General features: G+C 41.4%; 1 protein-coding gene across 1 annotated transcript in view; it reads right to left on the bottom strand.

The window, feature by feature from the left end:
* Positions 1-23593, bottom strand: part of LOC124798257 (non-lysosomal glucosylceramidase) — a 257460-nt gene that overhangs the window by 138794 nt on the left and 95073 nt on the right. Inside the window, exons 4-5 of the mRNA XM_047261576.1 lie at positions 21376-21538; positions 8245-8365 (exon numbers count right to left, since the gene is read on the bottom strand). Coding sequence (XP_047117532.1) covers positions 8245-8365; positions 21376-21538 — 284 coding nt within the window. The remainder of the gene's footprint in view (positions 1-8244; positions 8366-21375; positions 21539-23593) is intronic.

The following is a 23593-nucleotide window of genomic DNA, read 5'->3' as shown; positions in this document are numbered from 1 at the left end:
AGAAATTGGAAACCGCCTTAGGTCCAAGACATTACCTGTTACCAATCATTAGAGATCTTCTCACTAACAACTGGGTGGAAACACATGATGGTATACATAAGTCCAGCCTGATACAGCAAACAGTTGGAGTGTTGCAAGGTGACCCACTGAGCCCCTTACTATTCATCATAGCTATGGTAGACATCATTGAGACAATAAAACCCGCCAATCTAAATCTACTTGTGTACGCATATGACATGGCATCAACCTCAGTTTCTGAGCATGATGTGCAGTAAACCTTCAACCAGTTAGTGTACTGGGCATGAAAAAATGACCTGAATGAAGAGAAGACAGTCTCCACAACCTTTGGAAGAGGAGGAAGTCAACAGGTAAACTCTCCCTGGAAACAGCCCTACGACTGTTTGAACTCAAACTTGAACCTGTTTCAATTTACGGACTGGAAAACAAATGGATTCATCTGAAGAAGGCAGATCTCAAAAAAATAGAGAAGCTGAAGGCTACTTACTTAAAAAGGGTGCCATGTCACTCCAAACACATACTCTCGCGGCTTGTGTATGAATTGGAGAGAGGGCCCTTCTTCGTAGAAGAGCTGCGACTGAAGCACTTACTACCAGTGATGACAGCCTACCAGGACTTACTGACAGAACTACATGAGAATAAACGCAAGATATGGAAGGATTTCTATGTTACAGATGCCACGATAAACTGTGAATGGACACAGGGAGGAAATGAACTCCACAATGTAATGACAAGACACTCTGTGCTTGTATTTTACCACAAACTGTGCAACACCCAGAATTTTCACGAGCCCAGCACGTGCTGTATATATGTGTGAGGTGCAGTGACCAGTGTGAGAGATATCACGTGTTAATCTGTAGGATGAGAACAGAATTGCTTGTGAAATTCTGTAGTGACTAAGAATAATAATAGTGAATAGAGAATAATTCCTGTACTTCACACTCTAAATGGCCAGTTTGGCTGCACTAAATCTATTACTATAATTTGGTTTGAGGTGCATATTGGTTGGTGCAGATTCACAATGAAGTAGGTCCCACCTGACATTAACCTTTTAACTGTGGTTTTTGGGATGTAAATTTTCTTGGAGTATCAGTACTGTACAATCATGTTTGGTTCTTTATTATGGCATAATGCCATACATGGCAGAAAATGAAAACGTGCACTTGAAATTCAGTTAACAATTGGAACTAGCCAATACTGTGGATTAAAACACTTGGTTTCAAATAAATTGATTGCCTCAGCAGAAAAGATTAATAAAGACAAATTTCTTTAGCAAACTGACAAAACTAACTTCATTGTTCTGCAAGGCAATTAATGCTTGACTGCTAAAAACTTGGAAATAAAATAAAACCAGAAAACTTTAATTCACTTGATAGCTCCCAGCCACAGAAATCCATTTTGTTTTCATTTGATGTGGGAACTGTAAACAAAGAGGAAACAGTGAAATCACTTAACGCAAACACAGGTCACGTGGAGACCACCTCCCCTCCCCACAACAACTCAGACACCTCTGCGCATGCATGAATTTGGCAGCTAGGGTGCGTCAGAAAAATTTTTCTCATTAGCATCTGCCTGCTTGCTGCTACTGCCAATACAGCTAACAGCCACACTTCCAAATAGTCAGAAGCAGGAGAAGGTACTGCTCATACGCAAGTCAACTGCACATGTGCATGAGCAAACTGGCAACTGCTCAAACGAACCTAATTTAAACAGTTGTGACATCACGCTCCTAGAAAGTAGTTTACAGTTACAAAGTATTACATAGTCTTTGCCCTAAGACCTTTGATATATTTTTGCTGTTTGCAGACACTTGTGTGTGCATGATGTTTTGTTGTTATATATGGCACATTTCCTTTGCAACTAAAGTTTTATTTTTTTCCTCTCGTTTATGTTTTATCACCGCAGTATTATTCTCCAGTAGCAGGATACAGTAACATTCTTCACTACAGTATTAATTCTTACCTGTCAAAATATCAAAAATGTATTTGAAAATTAAAACAATGAAAAATTCCTGGAATCCCGAAAAATTCCTGGGTTTTTCCCTGTTTTTTCCCGAATGTAAAAATTCCTGGGGTTTTCCCTGATTTCCCGGATGTACCAGGTCGTATACACCCTGTAGTGATTGAATAGCATAACATCATCCAAATCCACTAAAACCAAACAAAAATATATCTTTTTAATAAGACAGATAAACATTCGCTTAGGGCCTTGTTAAGAGACAGACTCCGTTCCTTCAAAACTAACTATATACTTATAGACCAGATGTGGCTTAAATTCACAGAAATACATTGGCCGGCATGAACAATGCAACACCCAATAAATGATGTGTAATCATTTGAGTAATTATCTATTTAATCAAAATTAAGCACTTCAATCAGCTTTTTGAGATAGGGTACGTTACTGGCGTCGCTTTGCAGGCAAACACTGAACTGTTAATTGTTTATTGAACTCCCCTTTGTTTTCCCCACACAATCTGCAAAACACACCACTGAATGTGAACAAATTATGTTTTCCCACTCTTGTAGTGCTTATTGTTGTACCTGAATTGTTGCCCTTTCAACTGCACTTCTGTGTAATATCTTTCTGTGATTGTTGTAATCAACTTTCTGGAGTAAATATGCCATTAAGCCCTGAACAAGCTGTGGAAGCTGTTGCTTCAGTGGAAGATGGCTGCAGCATGCATTACGTTGCAGAAGTGTTGAGGACTATGCCACCCATAATTTACAGAACTGTATGAAAGTACGAGGGCAGTTCAATAAGTAATGCAACACATTTTTTTCTGAAACAGGGGTTGTTTTATTCAGCATTGAAATACACCAGGTTATTCCCCAATCTTTTAGCTACACAACACTATTTTTCAACGTAATTTCCATTCAATGCTACGGCCTTACGCCACCTTGAAATAAGGGCCTGTATGCCTGCACGGTACCATTCCACTGGTCGATGTCGGAGCCAACGTCGTACTGCATCAATAACTTCTTCATCATCCGCGTAGTGCCTCCCACGGATTGCGTCCTTCATTGGGCCAAACATATGGAAATCCGACGGTGCGAGATCGGGGCTGTAGGGTGCATGAGGAAGAACAGTCCACTGAAGTTTTGTGAGCTGGTCTCGGGTGCGAAGACTTGTGTGAGGTCTTGCGTTGTCATGAAGAAGGAGAAGTTTGTTCAGATTTTTGTGCCTACGAACACGCTGAAGTCGTTTTTCAATTTCTGAAGAGTAGCACAATACACTTCAGAGTTGATCGTTTGACCATGGGGAAGGACATCGAACAGAATAACCCCTTCAGCGTCCCAGAAGACCGTAACCATGACTTTACCGGCTGAGGGTATGGCTTTAAACTTTTTCTTGGTAGGGGAGTGGGTGTGGCGCCACTCCATTGATTGCCGTTTTGTTTCAGGTTCGAAGTGATGAACCCATGTTTCATCGCCTGTAACAATCTTTGACAAGAAATTGTCACCCTCAGCCACATGACGAGCAAGCAATTCAGCACAGATGGTTCTCCTTTGCTCTTTATGGTGTTCGGTTAGACAACAAGGGACCCAGCGGGAACAAACCTTTGAATATCCCAACTGGTGAACAATTCTGACAGCACTACCAACAGAGATGTCAAGTTGAGCACTGAGTTGTTTGATGGTGATCCGTCAATCATCTCGAACGAGTGTGTTCGCACGCTCTGCCATTGCAGGAGTCACAGCTGTGCACGGCCGGCCCGCACGCGGGAGATCAGACAGTCTTGCTTGACCTTGCGGCGATGATGACACACGCTTTGCCCAACGACTCACCGTGCTTTTGTCCACTGCCAGATCACTGTAGACATTCTGCAAGCGCCTATGAATATCTGAGATGCCCTGGTTTTCCGCCAAAAGAAACTTGATCACTGCCCGTTGTTTGCAACGCACATCCGTTACAGACGCCATTTTAACAGCTCCGTACAGCGCTGCCACCTGTCGGAAGTCAATGAAACTATACGAGACGAAGCGGGAATGTTTTAAAATATTCCACAAGAAATTTCCGGTTTTTCAACCAAAATTGGCCGAGAAAAAAAATGTGTTGCATTACTTATTGAACTGCCCTCGTACATGGAAACAGGAGGCTTTGCAAGGAGACCAGGAAGAGGCCCTAGAAATGCAACATCAGAGAGAGATAACCGCTTTTGACAACTTCAAGTTCTCTGCAACCGTCACACCACCACTACTAGTAAAGCACAAAATCATCCACCAGGTTTTAGCGGTCAATGTCGGTGAGAAAACCATTTACAAAAGACTGGAAGAAGCTAATCTTCAGTACAGAAGACCTGCTACAGGTCCAGAACTCATCAGAAAGCATTGCACAGTTCGACTACATCTCACAAGGGAACATTTTGACTGGACAGCCCAACAATGGGATCAAGTGTTGTTCACGGGTGAGTCACGATTTAGCCTCCAATCACCTAATGGAAGACAGAGGGTCTGGAAAACGCCAGGGGAAAGATATTCCCTCTTTAGGGCACTTCTGTGATGATGTGGGCAGGAATCAATACACCTGTAAGGACAGATTTAGTCTTAGTGGAGCATGGGAGCCTTACCGCATGTGGGAGAAATCCTTCTGGAGCATGTTTTGACTTTTGCTCCATTTATTGATGACTTTTTTTGCAATGCATGCCCACATCTTGTGAGAATTGTGCAAGAGTCCTTGGATGAAACAGGGATTCATGCTAAGGGTTGGCCTGCTCAAAGTCACGATTTGAATCCTATTGAGCATGTTTGGAACCAGTTAAGGAGAAGAGCCCGTCAGAACTATCCACAGACCCTATAGAACATATGGGATGCACTCCTGGGAGAATGGCATGTGATTCATCAACAGGACATTACTGCATTAATCAGGAGCATGCCTGAAAGGTTGAATGCCACCATTGGTGCAAGAGGTGGCAATACATGCTTTTGAAGATGCGAACAGAGGTCTCCGACATTGTACCCAAGGTCTGTGAAGTGTATAACATCAGAACAGACATGTGTTACCTTTTTGAGCTTATTCATAACTTTATTGATGTGTGCATCTCTCACTAAATTTGTTAAATTTGTTTAAAATTGTCTCTCGTTTCCCATTTTTGGACTCTTATATGGGAGCATAGCACAATATTCCATTGTAAGATAGTGGATCAGTGTCATAAAAAGTGTCGTAAATTTAAAATAAATTTCAGGTTTTGTAATAAACTGAAGTGTTGCATTTTTTGTGCCTGTCATGCTGTTTTGATGGCATGTAAGAGATTCATATTTGCTAGGAGGGGTCACCAGTAGTGGGATCGACTTGTTGAAACCAAGTATACGATGATGTAGGTTAGGCTCCCAAGTGTTACACTCCGCAGCCACTCACCCTGGTATGGTTCAAATGGCTCTGAGCATTATGGGACTTAACTTCAGTCCCCTAGAACTTAGAACTACTTAAACCTAACTACCTAAGGACATCACACTCATCTATGCCCGAGGCAGGATTCAAACCTGCGACCATAGCAGTCGCGCAGTTCCAGACTGTATTTTGGAATTTTGTATGACACTCACCAGCATTAAAAAAAGCTATGTATACTGTTGGGTGGTGTAATAGATAGGGTAAAGGCATCCCTAGCAGCATGTTGTGGGTTTGAATTACATGAGGTGCATCAAATTTTTTTTATTTTTAAATCTTTATTGAAATGACTCTGATCATCATTTTTTCAACTAATTGATTTAAATGTAATTTTTTATTTCTATTCCTTTGTATCACCATCACTTTAGGCACTGGATGAACTTTTTAATTTGTTTCATTTATTCTTGATATCATTCTTTTTCTGTTCGAAATTTCTGTGAATGAGTAATTAATTTTATATTTTCCTATGTGAGTATTCAATTATTTGAAAATTCCAATCTATCAGTCAAAAAACAAAAGACAAAATATTTTATTTATACTTACTGTGCAACGGTGTGAAAAATGTATTTTTGGTTACAAGACATACGAAATTCCCCTCCCCCTTGCAACTGTCATACAAACATTTAACACATAGCCTAAATTCCAACTGCACTATGGACAAAATAATGCAGATGAAGATTAAAATGAATGAAGGTTTTATAAGTAAAACGGAATTCAAGCCAAATGATGAATAGATACAATAAATGCAATAACCTGGACTGGAAAAAAGACAGTAAAAGAAAATCAAAATTTACCGATAAAATTAATTTAAAACACGTGAACAAAGATTTCAAGTGCAAAAAGGATATTAGGAAGAAAAATGAGATGAAGAAGGATTAAAATGATGTGACAAGAAAATAAGAATAAAAAAATTACATTTAAATCAATTAGTTGAGTAAAACGAGCAAAATCATTTCAATAAAGATTTAACAATTAAAAAAATTGGTGCACCTGATGTGATTCGAATCAACAACCTCCTTGCATGGTGGCATCATGCTCATACCCTAGCAACCAATATATGTAATACAACTTTTTAATGCTACTAAGCGTCATATAAAATTCCAAACTTTTTTCATCAATTACTCGCAAATGAAGGCCTGCTAAGTTGAATGGCTGCAGTGTGCAATACCTGGGGTCTTAACGCACATAACTGTACAGATGGTTTCAAAAACCTGATCCCACCACTGGGGACCTCTCCTTATTAGTAAATGACTAAGAGCTGTAACAGCTCCCCCCAGGTATAAAAAATAAGTCAGGAAATGAAAAAGCATGCCAGATTCAAAAGAATGCAAAATGTCAAAGATTAGCGACATTTTACAGAAAATAAAGATTTAGCACAGGCCTTCAATGCAAGATGCTTTAAATAATTCCCATGACAAAATACATCTCAACATCTGGCAGAAAATTCAAAGAGATACTGGCTGTGTAAAATACACTAGCAGCAACTCACAACACCACCACTCCATGACAGCAATGGTAATGGTAATGTGATCAATGACAATGTCACTACTACAGAGTTATCAAACACAGTTTTTTTTTAATTTCCTTAACTAAAAGTGGTGTGTAAAACAAATTACTTGCAGGCAAGTTCCTGTTTTTTCCCAATTACACTGCAGATTTAAAATTTATTGTTGAAAATTCACATATACAATTGTATACTTCAACTAATTTATGGATACAGGATCAGGTTTATCAACAATGGAACAATAGCTCATGAATACACACACAATGAATCCTGGACATGACTGAACTCTTGTACAAGGATACATTTGATCCATCTTTTCCAAGACCTTTCTCATGTTACCAAGTGAGGGCACCAGTATAATAACTATTTGAGCATGTATTATTCTTTCAGCGTTTAATGGGGTGGCCTTTCATGACTCAGGGACTGTTATCCAAACTAACTTTAAAGTTAAAGTTTTGAGGAAGATTTCCTTAGGATTTCCACTTAACTGGTAAAGTGTGAAGACAACGTTAAATCTAGCTCACACATGGAAAAAGGTGGTTGCAAACTTCATTACTACTGATGAAACTGAAGCGTCAACCATCCCTTTCAGCAACAGCAAGATAGCATACAAAACTGGGTGCTGGTTGGTGGTAGCAGTTAGCCGAGTGAAATATTTTGCAAGAGCATGGTCAATGTTGACTTGGCTCATCAAAACACTTGCCTCCTTCAATACAGCATTAAATGGGCCCTTTCGACTTTTCCCCGAATTGTGTCTGACGGCCTCCCTAGCATGTGTTGGTTAATGAAACTATTAGTTGAGTTCAGGAGCTATTGCCAATCTCCTTTTGTTCTCATTAATTAAGTACTGCCATTTTTCCTTTATCACATGAAATGCTTTGAGGTTTTGTACTTCAATCTTTGGACTTAGCTGCTTGTTCTTTGATTACAGAGCAGCGCTCTACAGCCCAAAATGGGACAGGATGTCTTCAAAGGTGTCATGAATATGTTGGTATAAGTGCGTCTTGTAGCAGTGTTTAAGTGTGTGGTCCATAAAGCATTTAGCAGGCATGAAGTTTCTGAAGACATGAGGCTCTCAATAACTTGACTGCAGGAGCAGAGGCAGGTAAAACAAAACAGCATATTGTGTGTATTAAAGCCCCCAGAAAATCAGGAGCTGTGGACTAAGTTCAGTGGGTGCCCCTCTGTCTACAATGCCATTAGACAAAAGATAACATAGTTACCCAATAAGTCAAGGGCACTAGTACAGTGACAGACAACAACCAAATTCCACTTTTACATAATGAAAGCAAAAATGCTTATCAACTAATGTATTAACAATAAGAAGAGGAACCAACCTGCTTTGTCTTCTTTGGTTCCAACACCATTCTTGAATGTAAAAGTGATGCTAACATGTTTGTCTTCTCCACTATTATTTTCTATAAGCCAAACAAATACCCCTCCTGGTAAAGAACTATCCTGCAAATGAGCAAGCGAGTACAAAAACTATAACAAAACACAACGGACATATTTTCTAATTCTAATACTTGCAAAATTTACAGTCTCTCAGTATGGAGCTTTTACACACTTTATCACATTCAACGTAACACCTATCATCTGAACAAAAATAAATGTATGTGAAGGATAGATTGCTACAAACCATACAGAGGAAGTGTTGAGACCCAAAAAGAAATACACGTGAAGGACAGATTGCTACAAACCATGTAGAGAAAGCAATGAGTCACAAACAGAAACAATGGAAACTAATGTTAAAAAATATCAGCTTCTGCACAAGTGCTCCTTCAGAAGTAGAAAAAAACACAAACACACACACACACACACACACACACACACACACATACACACACACACACACACACGCGCGCGCTATTCAACTCACACACAAATGGCTACTGTCTCTGTGCATTAAGGACCAATTGCGACTGCATCTGGCACAAGCAGCAATGTAGCTGTGGTTGGTAGTGGGGATAAGGAAGAGGTGTGGATTTGGGAGAGGGAGGGTTAGCAGGGTAGGGGTGGAGGGAGAACCTAGTGCTGCCCCCTGCCAAGGGTGTAGGGATGTGGTGCGGACAGGATAGAGCTAACTACTAGGGAGGCTGTGTGTGTGTGTGTGTGTGTGTGTGTGTGTGTGTGTGTGTGTGTGTGTGTGTGTGTAGGGAGGAAGGGGTAATGTGGAAAGGGGGGGGGGAGGTGAGAGGAGGAGGAAAGAGGATGGAGAGCAGTGGAGAAGAGGAAACAACTATGTAAGGGCAATGGCACAATAGGAGGTGTGTGAGTACTCAGATGGGAGAAGGGAAGGGGATAGGCAGGCGGGCAATAGAGAGAACTGCCACCCGAGCAATTCAGAAAAGCTGGTGTTGGTAGGAAGAATACAAACGACACAGGCTGTGTAGTAATTTAAGCGATGCACATCATACTGGGCAGCATGTTAGGCAACAGGGAGGTCCAGCTGTCTCCTGGTCACAGTTCGGCAATGGCCATTCACACAGATAGTTTGTTAACTGTCATGTCCACAGGTGCCCCTGCCTTTTGACGGGGTAGGAGATGGCACTGCCAAGAATGGAGTATGTGAGAGTGAGAGGATGTATGGGACATGATCTTGCATCTTGATCTATTGCAAGGATATGAGCAAAGACAGAAGAGGTTGGGAGCAGGTACAGACACAATATTGCGTCAGCTCGGCTTGGGGAAGGGGGTGGGGAGGGGGGGGGGGGGCAGCAGAATACCACTGTGGGAGGCATGGGGAGGAATTTCTCATTTCAGCACAAAGCTGTTCCAGCACTGCGTGGTACTGAGTCACAGGAGGAGTGCTCTTGTGTAGCCAGACAGTGGATATGTGGGGTATGTTAGATGTGGTAGGTGGCTGGTGAGATTAGCATGCACACCACCACCTCAAAAACCTGTCTAATCTCTTCATTTCATACTCCTGCCTAGAACTATCACTATTCATTGTCCAGTGTTTCACCTGTCTTGCATGCATTTGAAAAATCCTGCCATCTTAAGTGTGGGGTGCTGTCTGTCCATCTGATGCTCCCTGGTAGCTGTTTCAGTGACTTCACACTTACAGTAGCCTGGGAAGGGAGGAAGGGGGGGCTTCTCCACAGAATGTGCTTCAGAACAGAATTATCTGATGGTCTTGGATGCCACATGCGGTCGTGATCAAGTTCTCTTCGTGTCGCGCATGCAGTAGTGGACTCAACATACTATTTCGTGTCCTTCTTAGTACCTATGGTCAGCTAAACATTTGTTCAGTTCTCTAGTCATGCTTCTCACCTTTCAGTGTTCATGTTGTTGCTGGTGGCTGGCAATTCATATGCAGCTGGCAGAGTGCTTTTACAGAGAGAATAAAAGTGTTGTATGTTGCTTGTCTTGTCGAACGTTTGGGAATTGAGTAAAGTTCCACGGGGAGTGGTTCAACTGTGACATTTGAACAGGGATTATATACACGTGTTGTGTGTGCACTGGTAGTCCACTGGTCAGAATTCTTCCTGTCGTCAGCACCCACAAGCTGCTGTCAGAGGCAGTTCATAGGGAGTGTCAATGGCATATGTACTCCTCCTTTCTTGACATTGTACTTTCAGAATATCATTAGTGTAGTCCACTGCAAGTAGTTCCACTGTGATATGTATTCGGTAATGAGGCACACATGTGTTATATGTGTCTGCTAGTTTAACCATGTGAAAGATAGTGGTGTATAATTTGGCTGTCTTGTGTGTGTTAAGACCATGTAGCTACTGTTTGAAATCCGGATGATTCAGTGTCTTAGTTATACAACACGAGTTTTGTTTAATGCCGAGGAAATAGTCTGCATGTTTCTGAGAGGAAGACTGTGACATATCCTGTGTATGTATGGTGTGCAATACCAGTCATCAAAATTGAGACCGGAGGTACCACTGTTCATTACACGTCCACTTGGTGCCGTGATCTGTGGACACATTTGTGAGAGCTGTCTCTGACACAGTATTTGTGTTATATTTGTCTGGTTGTGTGATCTCTGTTCAAACAATTCCCAAACATTCATAATTTCGTGCCAATGATGTGTTGGAGTGAAATGCAGTTGGTATCCCTCCACAAGTCTCTGTTTAATGCATAACTGACAGAAGTTTCAGTGTTTATGTCTCTTAGTTATTGTTCAGTGCTGTATTGAACAGAATGTTTTGTCACACAGTTTGCGAATTACGAGATGGCAGAGTTAGAGGAACAGTGCATCTGATATTAAATTTTGTGTGAAACTCAAGAAAACCTTTACAGACACACACCAACAGATGCAGGAAGCCTACACTGATCAATACTTATGCCGTACTCAGTGTTTGAATTGTTCACACTGTTTAAAAATGGCCAGATGAAATTAACGATGACTCTCGTTCAGGACACCCTTCGATGTCTACTGACGGCGCTCATGTCAGAAACGTTAAACAAACTGTGCACACCAATTGAAGACTGACTGTCTGAGAGATTGCTAAAGTATGTAACATTTCAATTGAAACATCTCATGAAATCCTGACAGAGCATCTTAGAATGCATCATGTCACTGCAAAGTTTGTCTCACGGCTCGTGAGTAAAGACCAGAAAGACCTTTGCCACGCAATCTGTGAAGAGCTTTTGGATCATGCAAATGATAACAAGATGATCCTTAAGAGACTCTTAACTGGTGATGAGGTGTGGGTCTACCATTATGATGTTGAGACCAAGGTTCACTCTTCACAATGGGTTAGGAAAGGTTCTCCAAGACCAAAAAAAGCTCATCACATAAGGACAAATGTCAAAGTCATTCTAGTTTTATTTGACTTTGAAGGACTAGTTCATCATGAATTTGTGTCACAGGGATAAACTGTTAATTGATGCTACTATCGAGATGTGTTGTGATACCTGCAAGAAAATGTGAGAAGGAAATGGCCTGAAATGTGGCGAAACAATTCATGGCTCTTGCATCAAATAACACACCCATACATTCATCCCTGTTAGTCCATGACTGTTGAACAAAAAATGAAATCACTCTGGTGCCTCATCCTCCATACTCTCCAGACCTGGTCTCTCTGGACTTTTGGTACTTCCAAAGTTCAAAACTCCATTGAAAAGATGAAGATTTCCAACAACAGACGAGATGAAAGAAAATTCGCAGATGGGGCTTCATGTGGTCCAGCAAGAGCACAGTAACAGGTAAGCACAGAAAAATTTTGTGGATATGTTTAATGGTGTCACCGTTGTGTTTCTGTTGTAATTTGGGGGAGGGAGGGGTGACAGACTTGTCTTTGATAGATGTATAGTCTCAGAATTGTAACGGTGCATTCTGAGTGCCTTGTGGCTCACTGTATGAACATGTTTTATGTTTGTCCATGTTATGGTCATCTCCACAGTTATTTAGTTGACCTTGTGTAGTAGTAAAGGAAAAATGGACATGCATTTGTTGTCAGCATTGTCCACTTCTCTCAGTGGTGGACTTTAGGTCTCTCTTCTAAAGTCCTATGCCAAGAATGATTCTCACTTGGTGGAAATTGAGTTGTGTAGTATAAGTTATGCCTCGCGCCTGTAAGAGCAGTCATAGTTTGTTATAAGGGGCTATTTACATAGTTCTAAATGGCGCCAAGCTAATTAAGATACTCACTGAATTCCCTAGTTTGATTACCCTACAGTGTGTCTTACAATGGCCACTACTTGCTTGATATGCATGCTAATTTGGATTATTAACTAGGCATTTAGAGAAACATCAGCTATGGTACTATTTGATATGGAATGTTTGTTTGTATCCACTCAGTGTTTTCTTTTTCTAACGTTAAAAATTTACTGTGAGCATATTTTCATTAATGCATTTCTGGTTTACCTTCATAGCATTGCATTAGGGAATGCGCAATTATAAACATGAAGCAGCCAGAACTTGTAAAGATTTATGGTTATGCTTAAGTACTGTTTTGCACTATGGCTCTGTGTTTTTAAGTATCATCAGACAGTAGTGTCGTTCCTTGTAGTGTGACCCACTCACTTATTCAGTTATCTGTCACAGGGCAAGAATGTTCAGCCTTTCCTGCATCCTGCTCTTACGGCAGCTGATGGGGTATGCGACATTGCAGCCACAGCCACCCATGCCACTTCCAGCACCTGGGTCACTGAAAAGACAATGGGCACCACATCCAGCAACTTGTTGATGCACTTTTAGAAAAAAAGAAAAGAAATTGAAATAAAAATTTGTGTCAGCCCTAAACATCCTCATTCGTGAACAGCCAGCTCTCCACTCCCCTGTCCAGCACACACTGCACATTTCATCGACCACCACTGAAAGAACCATCAAACCTCCCCTGTATCCCCCGATAGCTGACAAACAATGAGCTGCATACCTATTACATTTACCATACACTCAGAAACTCCCTCCTGTCACTCCACAGAAACCACAACCTAAATAAACCCAAAACACAATCAAGAATCTGCACTCAAAACGTTTTTTGCACAGAAATATCAGTTCTTTCCACAGGCCTACCTTTTACCCCACTCCCAAATTCAATCATGCTTGAGTAATTGAAGGAATTCTCTCCTTCTCCCAGTCCCTAGAATGGAAACACTATTTGCCACTAACCATAACAATCAGACTCAATCCAAAACCAATACTGAGCCATACCTGACTCAGTTTACTCCTCCATCCAACTGTGATCCACGCCTAATGCCACAAATCATCCCCTGTTAACTTCCTAGAATTTCTGTATCTCAAACCTTATTTCCAAATCCTTAAACATGGAAACCAACCTAACATCCACATAAAGAACCACAATCCAGCAACTAAAATTGGACCCCGACCTTATAATCCTGCTTGCTGACAAAGCCTGCACCAATGTGGTTACGAATCAAGGCATTACCTCACGAAGGGTCTCCACCACCTATCAGATAGGTTCACCTACAAGTCCTACAACAGTGACCTCATTTTAGATATTCAGCAAAATCTACAGTCCCTTTGCAAATCCTCAAGTCCATCCCACAACCTCTTCCCTAAGTCTATCTCTCTTGTCACCCACACCACTGCCTGGAGTTCTACCTTCTACATGCTTCCTAAAATTCATGAAGCTAACCACCACGACCACCCCATTACGACTGCTAAGTGTGCTCCCACAGAAAGTATCTCTGACCTTGCGGACCAACATCTTTAGCCTATTACCACAACCTACTTTCCCACACAAAAGACTGCAACCATTTCCTCCACCCACTTTCACTGTTAGTGTTCCAATGCCGCCCAGCACAATGCTCACAACTGTCGATATCACCTCCCTCTACATAAACACCCCCAATGCCCAGGACCTTGCTGCTATTTTTCTGACATCTGACTGAATCCAAACCTACAATCTCCTTCCTGGTCACAATTACCTTTCCCACAATTACTTCTCCTTTGAGGGTATCACCTACAAACAAGCCCATGCTACAACATTGGTGCCATCCTATTATAATCTATTCTTGGACCATCTACAGGAATCTTTAGTAACCACCCAGTATCCCAAACCCCTTACCTGGTTCACATTCACTGATGACATGATCTGGACAGAGTGTGAGGACACCAGATACACATTCCTCCAAAACCTCAACACATTCTCCTCCATTTGCTACAACTGTTGCTCCTCAGTTCAACAAGTCACCTTCCTCGATATTGACTTCAACATCAAGAATGGTTACATCAGTACCTCAGTCCACATCAAACCTATCAACCACCATCAGTATCTCCTCTCTGACAGCTTCCACCCATTCTAAACCAAGAGAGATCTTACATACAGCCTAGCCATGGTCATAGCATCTGTAGTGATGAGCAGTCCCTCTTTAAATACACCAAGAGTCTCAGTGGGTCCTTCAGAGACCGAAATTACCCTCCCACCTTGTCCAGAAACAGATCTCACAAGCCTTGTCTCACCAGTCACCTGCCATACCCACTATCCAGCCACAAATAATCACTCCTAATCGTGTCTCAGGACAACCCAGGACTGGAACAAATGAATCACATTCTCTGCCAGGGTTTGAATTACATTCCATCCTGTCCTGCAATTAGAAATATTCTCCCCATCCCACTCATTGTGGAATTCCTAGTATTCTGCTGCCCACAAAACCTACGCAATATCCTTGTCTGTCCCTTCTCCCAACCACTTGTCTCATGGCTCATATCCTTGTTACTGACCTAGATGCAAGACTAGAAAGTTTGCTCAAGGTCACTGCTTATGTCTCACCCTACTCCACCCCTTGCCCTGCAATGTTGCCACGTTAGGCACTGGCTTGTCTGCTATCCCAATTTCCTACTTCCACGAGTTTGGTTACACTTTGTTCCATGAACTCATTCTACTTTACATGCAATTATGAGTGATAAAGCCTAGCTACAACACAAAATTGAGTATGAGGCCTCAAAAATAAATATTTTTCTCCTTCTAAATGACCTAGATTTTAATTCCAAGAAATTTTATGTTAGACACAAATTTTTTGTGGAACAAATGGATAATGCAACCTTAAGAGTTACATTTTGGAGTGCTACACTTTTATTGCATATTGAAGATAACAGGGCGATACTGTATAGGGACAAAATCTAGGTTTCACAAAACCATCTGAACAAATGTATTTGGTATTAAAGTACAAAGGGCGTTCAAAAAGTTTTGCACAGTCGTCTCTAATTTTTTAGTTTTTGCAGGAGGAGAATGAAAGTTTTGGTGATTATACTTGGAGGGAGTCGAGGGACAAGAAAGGGAAGCAGTGGTTGGGAAGGGAGTGAGACAGGGTTGTAGCCTATCCCCAATGTTATTCAATCTGCATACTGACCAAGCAGTAAAAGAAACAAAAGAAAAATTTGGAGTAGGAATTAAAATACATGGAGAAGAAATTAAAACTTTGAGGTTCGCCGATGACATTGTAATTCTGTCAGAGACAGCAAAGGACCTGGAAGAGCATCTGAACGGAATGGACAGTGTCTTGAAAGGAGGATATAAGATGAACATCAACAAAAGCAAAACAAGGATAATGGAATGTAGTCAAATTAATTCGGGTGATGCTGCAGGAATTAGATTAGGAAATGAAAATTTAAAGTAGTAAATGAGTTTTGCTGTTTGGGGAGCAAAGTAACTGATGATGGTCGAAGTAGAGAGGATATAAAATGTAGCCTGGCAATGGCAAGGAAAGCGTTTCTGAAGAAGAGAAATTTGTTAACATCAAGTATAGATTTAAGTGTCAGGAAGTCGTTTCTGAAAGTATTTGTATGGAAGGGAAATGTGGACGATAAATAGTTTAGACAAGAAGAGAATAGAAGCTTTCGAAATGTGGTGCTACAGAAGAATGCTGAAGATTAGATGGGTAGATCACACAACTAATGAGGAGGTATTGAATAGAATTGAGGAGAAGAGAAATTTGTGGCACAACTTGACTAGAAGAAGGGGTCGGTTGGTAGGACATATTCTGAGGCATCAAGGGATCACCAATTTAGTATTGGAGGGCAGCGTGGAGGGTAAAAATCATAGAGGGAGACCAAGAGATGAATACACTAAACAGATTCAGAAGGATGTAGGTTGCAGTTGGTATTGGGAGATGAAGAAGCTTGTGCAGGATAGAGTAGCATGGAGAGCTGCATCAAACCAGTCTCTGGACTGAAGACCCCAACAACAACAACAACAACAACAACTTGGAACATTTAGCTATAAATTGAGCCTACTCAATGTAGCCTCCATCAGCTGTGATGCATCTGGCCCAACGTTCTTTCCATGATGTAAATGCACTATGGTAAAATTCTGGGGATTGACGTTTACACCATCGCTTGACAGAGGAAATAAGGTCTTTCTCACAGTCAAATGTTTTACCACGCAGGTGGGCCCTTTTAGATGACCAAAGAGGTAAAAATCAAATGGAGCAAAGTCCAGACTGTAGGGAGGATGAGGAACAATTTTCCACCCATTTTCCTCATTTTCTCCTGCATCATAAGAGCTGTATGGGGGTTTGGCATTGTCATGGTTTAATCGGATGAGCTGACCCTGAAGCTGTGGTCTGTGGGTCTTGATGGCACATTGCAGCTTGTCCAATGACAAACAGCAATGCTCCCAGTTAATTGTGGAGCTAGGTTTCAAAAAGTCAATGAAAATGACACCACACTGATTACAGAAAGAGGAGGCCATCACCTTTCGGCCTGCAGTTCTTGAAAGTCTTGGTTTCTTCTTCCGAGGGGAACCCGGATGACGCCACTCCATGGCTTGGGTCTTGCTCTCAGGTTCGGACAAAAACAACCATGTTTCATCCTGGGTAATGACGCCATCAAAACACTGTTTCCACTCTTCAGTAAAGGTCTTTATGATACCCTTACACACATTCTTCCTCACCGTTTTCATTTCTCTTGTCATAATCTAGGCACCCAATGTGCACAGATTTTTCTGTATCCTAGTGACTATACCAGTGATACCACACTACCCAATGACAAATGAGTCATTTCAGCAAGCTGTTGCATCGTTACACATCTGTCATTTTGGATGATTTGATCAATGGTCTCCTTATTCACATCACTCACAGCAGTTGATGGTCTACTGCATCATCGATTGTCCAGCAGAGAGAAATCACCTTCTTTAAACCTCTGCAACCACCGCTGGATCCTGCTACGATCCACTGTGTCCTCCACATAAACAGGGAGCAACTTCCTGTGAATCGATGTGGCAGAGTCATCACCGACTATTGTTGCAACGTGACACCTACTTCACGGTCCATTATGGCTCAATTGTACATAAAAGAAAATACTTTTATATACCAACTTAAAGCTAAATGTTCCAAGTATGTTCACAAAAAATTTCATTCTCCTCCTGAAAAAAAAAAAAAAGAAAAAAATATCCTACAGGCACATTTATATAATGAATTTTAGTGTTTTCAATTATGAGTGTACTGATGAAGAGCCTGTAAGATCTCCAAATCTAATCCCTTTGGACAGTAGGGAATATCCTCAGTCATATTAAGGTGGGCTGTCAGAACAATAATGCTGGGGAAGGGGGGGGGGGGTCATGCAAGTCCTCACACAATGAGTGTTCCACAAGTAAATCTCATTCATACATGACATACAGTAATGCTGTCTAGATGTTACCAAATTAATTTCATTATTTCTTTAAAAAGTTTCTTGCTAGAAGTTTTTCATTGTAGAGGTGAAAATTTCACACCTGTTATAGTAATTTATTTTTTATCTCATAATACAGGGTGTCCCACTCAAACCTCCCTGATTTCAAGGACACAGGAGAGAAAAACCACAGTAGATACGACAATGAAAAATGCACCACATTGTAGAGCATCCCAAAGAATTTATATTCCTGTATCAGAAGTGCCAAGTATCATCGCCAGAGTGCAGCATGGTGGCATGGAGTGAAAATGGCGACGCCACAGCAGCGTGTGCAAGCAGTAGTGTGGTTTGCAGAAACAAAATCGCCGATTACTGTGCAAAGAAATTATCGTCGTGTGTATGATTGTGATCCACCTGATGTGAAAACAATTAAGGAATGGTATAGGAAGTTTCTGGCAACAGGAAGTGTTCTTAAACATTTTGGCAGTGTATGTTATGGAGTTTCAGAAGAGACAGTGGAGGACATCAGACAAATGTTTCTCAGAAGCTCACGTAAGTCAATTCATCAAGCATCTAGGCAACTTGATGCACCTCAATCAAGACTGCATTGTGTAGTTCACCAGTGTCTTCATATGTGTGCTTACAAAGTGCAAATTCTGCAACATCTGACACTGAATGACAAACCACGCTGACAATTTGCTGCGGATATGCTGCAGTGTATTGATAGGGATGTAATGCACGACAGGATTGTTGGACCGTTCTTCTCTGTGGAACAAACAATGAATGGGTCAGTGTATCTGGACATTTTGGAGCAGTTGTGTACCCTCAGATACAAGACTTGCAACCCAGCATCATTTTTCAACAAGATGGAGCTCTGCCGCATTGGTGAATGGCTGTTCGCTTGTTCCTGGATAGGAAATTTCCCAATCATTGGATCGGATGCGAAGGACCCATTGCCCGACCACCACGATCACCCGACATTATGCCGCTTGATTTCTTCATGTGGGGATCTGTGAAGGCATGCGTACATGCGACCAAAGTGGACAATATTCCTATGTTGCAACATCTTATCACTAATGTGATCGCAACAATAACAGAGGAAATGTTACTAAGAACTTGGCAAGAAACTGAATATCGACTCGATATTTTTCATGCTACAAATGGTTCACATGTAGAGTGGTGCATTTTTCATTGTCTTACCTACTGTGTTCTTATGCCCACCTAGGCTTGTAATACTTACGTGCATGTCTGAAGAAACAGAAATCGATCTTCAATGGAAAGTTCAGGATGGAATACTATTGTTATTCCATACTGAACTTTCCACTGTTTAAAAAAGAATACAGATACTTCTTTCAATTTAAAAATCTTCACCTTCTCCTCCTCTTTCAGTACTGATGGAAAAAGTAAATCCTATAGTCAATGATTTTACATAATAAATTAAGCACACAGTATTGATGTAACAAATGTCTAAGGCACATAATTTCTATACACTCATTCTGCATACCTGTATAAACCAAGTCACCTGTACAATGGAATAGTTATGCAGTATGATGAGAATTAAAGGTGCAGCCCATCACTATTTATATGATCTCCAGACTTTTTTTGTTATCCCCTACAATTTAATATTACAAACAAATGTATCTTGTGTGCAACAAATTTGAATTATTTGCTAGATATTTTATTACTGTCTACAGTATTTGACTCCAGTGGAAAATCTAGGATGAAATGTAATGACGCTTCCTTCACAGACTGTAACCATCCTCCCAAACTTCTACAAAAACAATTCTCCTGTGCCATGTCATTCCAGTCTCCCACCACCTCCCAAAGTCCCACCGTATGGCCACAGAGGAGCATTCCCCTTGTAACTCAGTACCACCCAGGACTGGAGCAACTGAATTACATTCTCCACCAGGGTTTTGATTACCTCTCATCGTGTCCTGAAATGAGAAATGTCCTGCCCACTATCCTTCCCATGCTTCCCACAATGGTATTCTGCCGTCCACCGAACCTACACAATATACTCGTCCATCCTTACACAACCCCTATTCCCAACCCCTCACCTCATGGCTCATACCTGGATGCAAGACCTGTCCCGTATGTCCTACCACCACCACCACCACCACCTACTCCAGTCTGGTCACTAACATCACCTATCCCAACAAAGGCAGGGCTACCTGTGAAACCAGTCACATGATCTACAAGCTAAGCTGCAACAACTGTGCTGCATTCTATGTGGGTATGACAGCCAACAAGCTGTCTGTCTGCATGAGTAGCCACTGACATACTGTGGCCAAGAAACAAGTGGACCACCCTGTTGCTGAACACAGTGCCAAACATGACATCCTTCATTTCAATGACTGCTTCACAACCTGTGCCATATGGATCTTTTCCACCAACATCAGCTATTCTGAATTGTGCAGGTGGGAACCTTCCCTGCAATATATCCTACATTCCCGTAACTCTCCTGGCCTCAAGCTTCATTAGTCACTGTCTTCATCCATCCAGCCCCTTCCATATTCCCATTCCAGCACTACAAAGCCGTCATTCCACCATCACACCCAGTCGTTTTACTTCTCTCCTTTTCAGATACTCCCCCCTCCCCCTTCACCTTCCCACCTCTTCCCCACTGTCCATCAAACCTGCAGCATTTCACTGTCTGTCACCCCCACCACACTATCCCTCCCCACTCCCTGCCCAGCCTCCTCGTTAGCCCCCCCCCCCCTCCCACAGTCACCACTCCCATCATGCACTGGTGCTGCTACTCAGTGTGGGTTCAGCTGCCTGAGACTGCAGTCATGTGTGTGGGTTGTGTTTGCATGAATGAGCATATGCGCGTGTGCGTATGTGTCCTCTATTGTTGTTGAAGGCCTTAACGGCCAAAAGCTTTATTTGTGACAGTCTTTTGTTGAGCCCATCTGCGACTTGGCATCTCCGCTATAAGGTGTGTAGCAGCTTTCCTTTTCATAACATTGTTGTATTTGACTCCAGTGTCATTCATAAAAAATGTGACATGCACTAACTATTTTTTCAGGTAAATGAAACCTATCACTGACACCTGGCTGCATCTAGATGAAGCACACATTGTGAAAAAAATCAACCACATCCACTAGATGACAAAGGTACACAAAATCCTGGAACATACAGTAGATGTTAATAAAAATGTAACTGACACAGATGACTATTTTATTTTGTTTGGTGTCATAAAAATGCAAAGATCTCTAAAAATAAAAATAAATACAAAAGGAAAAAAGGAAAAAAACTTATTCTCTTACATTATTAGGTATTGCAGAACATTTCATCAACATCTGAGAAAGCGCAGTGACAATTACATCTGAAATCTCACACATATGCAATGAACTTTGCTGAAATTTTTCACAGGTGCTAACTCAGAGTTTATAATGGGGAAAGACTTACCCTATGAAGCAATACCAATACATACCTTGTAATTGTGTGGGATTACTGGTGAAATCTGTCTACAAATTACACGTATTTTCTGCTCCGGTATGTCAAAAACTGTCCATGCCCGTGGATAAAGGCCACAATATTCAGCATTACTGCCTTCAAATTCCCAGTCCCAAGTTCCCAAGCATCCGTTTGGTTTCCTGTTGGCAATCATAAACAACAAAAACCACGCAATTAAATAGTAATGCAAATGTAACTGACTGACTTTCATGCTATTTGCAACAGTTTCCTAACACGTAATTTTAAAAATTGGTGTTTTAAGTACCATACACCACTCTCTCAAAATACTGTTACTGCTATTGCTGCTTGTACCACCACCAAAAGAAGTCACTCTTAGCCATTACCACAACAAAGTTGCTTTTGTTTGGTATCAATCTTAAGATTTTGTTATAATGTAATGATGCATTGGCAGAGGTCTCCTGTGTCTTCAGCCCATAACTGATACACAAATGAACCACGTTGAAAAGTAAGTATTCCAGAGAGTAATGAATTATACACATGAAAAAGGGTAAAATAACATTCATACTGCTGCACAGCAGAATAGTAAGTAAGTGCAGGAATAAAATGCTGTTAAAGAACCAATAGAGAGGGGTAAAAGGGACACATCTGTCAGATATGCACATGTGTTGTAACTGAGTGTCAACATGAGCAGCCACAAATACAAACAAGCTTGTGGCTCATTTCATCAGAGTATGTGAGAAGCAAGCCAAGATCAACTGATTCAGTGCTTCAACAACAATGCGGAACTGACAAAACGTGCTACTGTATTGAGGCTACATGTAGCAACTTCACTTAGACATGTCATAAGAACACCATTCAGGATGCAAATTCACACAAAGAAACACTCAAACTCTGAAGCTAAACACTAGAGGAGCCACGAGTGCTGATATGCTCAGAAAACGAGACCACATTTGTTCACTAGTGTGTGTGTGTGTGTGTGTGTGTGTGTGTGTGTGTGTGTGTTATCGCGTCATTGCCTGCTGTAAAACCTCTGCTTCCTTTTTTGTGGCAGTACTGCCTTACCATCTGTATGCTGAGACTGTTACTTGGGCTGTCCCGGTTGCCACACGCCATCTCAACACAGGAGCATGCAGCTTTCTGGGGCCAAGCCTGAGAGCAGCTTCACTCATCAAGAGTGCTGAGGTTGTGGGGATGCACAGCCACTACTTTCTCCTGTGATGGATCTGCAGCACTGCCCACAGGCAGTGCGAGACCTGAGCTCAGCAAGTTCCTCACTGGGCACTGACGTGCCATCCCGCTCTTTCAAGCAGCATGGACTCTACATGGCAAGTGCTAGAATTTATCAGCACAAGAATTAGCGTGCACTAGAGCAGTATCAGTGAAGTGCAAAACATGTAGATGATTTGGCCCTAAAGCACAGCAGTGCTGTGAGTCTTGCTGAGCTGAGATACATAATAAAGATCAATACTTTTTTTTTGCTTGTTGATATTGTGTCACTATGAAGGGATCTCGCATGTTCTGAGGTATAGTTCAAAATAGAGGCTACCCAATGACCAGAAACACATTCAGTAACTTTAAATGAATCTGTGGAAGTTTTGAAAAATCAGGTAGCTGCATTACTGCAAGATAAAATAGAACAGAGGCAGGTTATTGAACAAATGCTAAGGGAACTAGAGGCATTACATGCAGCAACAGGACTGATGCCAGCACAAGAGGAGGATACTGAGACCACAATTGTCCTACCTATTCCATCTACTGATCCTATTGCAGCTAGTCTACACCTTATTCTGGAGAAAGATCTGAGGATGCATCAGCTTTTCTGGATGATTTAAGGAAGCAGCTCGTTTAGGGAACTGGTCTAACACAACATATCTTTCTATGGCTCAGTTACGGCTAATAGGTGACACACACTACGAAACCCTTGGTGAGGCATAAACGTTTAAGCAGCTGGCTGAAGGACTAATCCAAGACTATCATAAGCATGATAGTGCTAGATTTTTCAGAATAAAGCTCATTGCTTTAACGGAAAAACATAATGAATCATTAGAAGCATTCTCTTACAAGGTTCTTAAGCTGAACTCGCAAATTCACGAATTACAGCACAATGCAGAGATGGACAGAGTCCACTTGCAGGAAGCAGCAAAATAGGACTTTGGACATATTCATGGAAGATATTTCGGTGGCTACGTCAATGAAGAGTAAGAATAGAGAATCCTAGTGATTTGTCCTCTCCT

The sequence above is a fragment of the Schistocerca piceifrons genome, chromosome 5, assembly GCF_021461385.2.
Source record: "Schistocerca piceifrons isolate TAMUIC-IGC-003096 chromosome 5, iqSchPice1.1, whole genome shotgun sequence".
In the NCBI taxonomy this organism is placed as follows: Eukaryota; Metazoa; Arthropoda; class Insecta; order Orthoptera; family Acrididae; genus Schistocerca; species Schistocerca piceifrons.
This window is presented reverse-complemented; position numbering and strand designations above follow the sequence as displayed.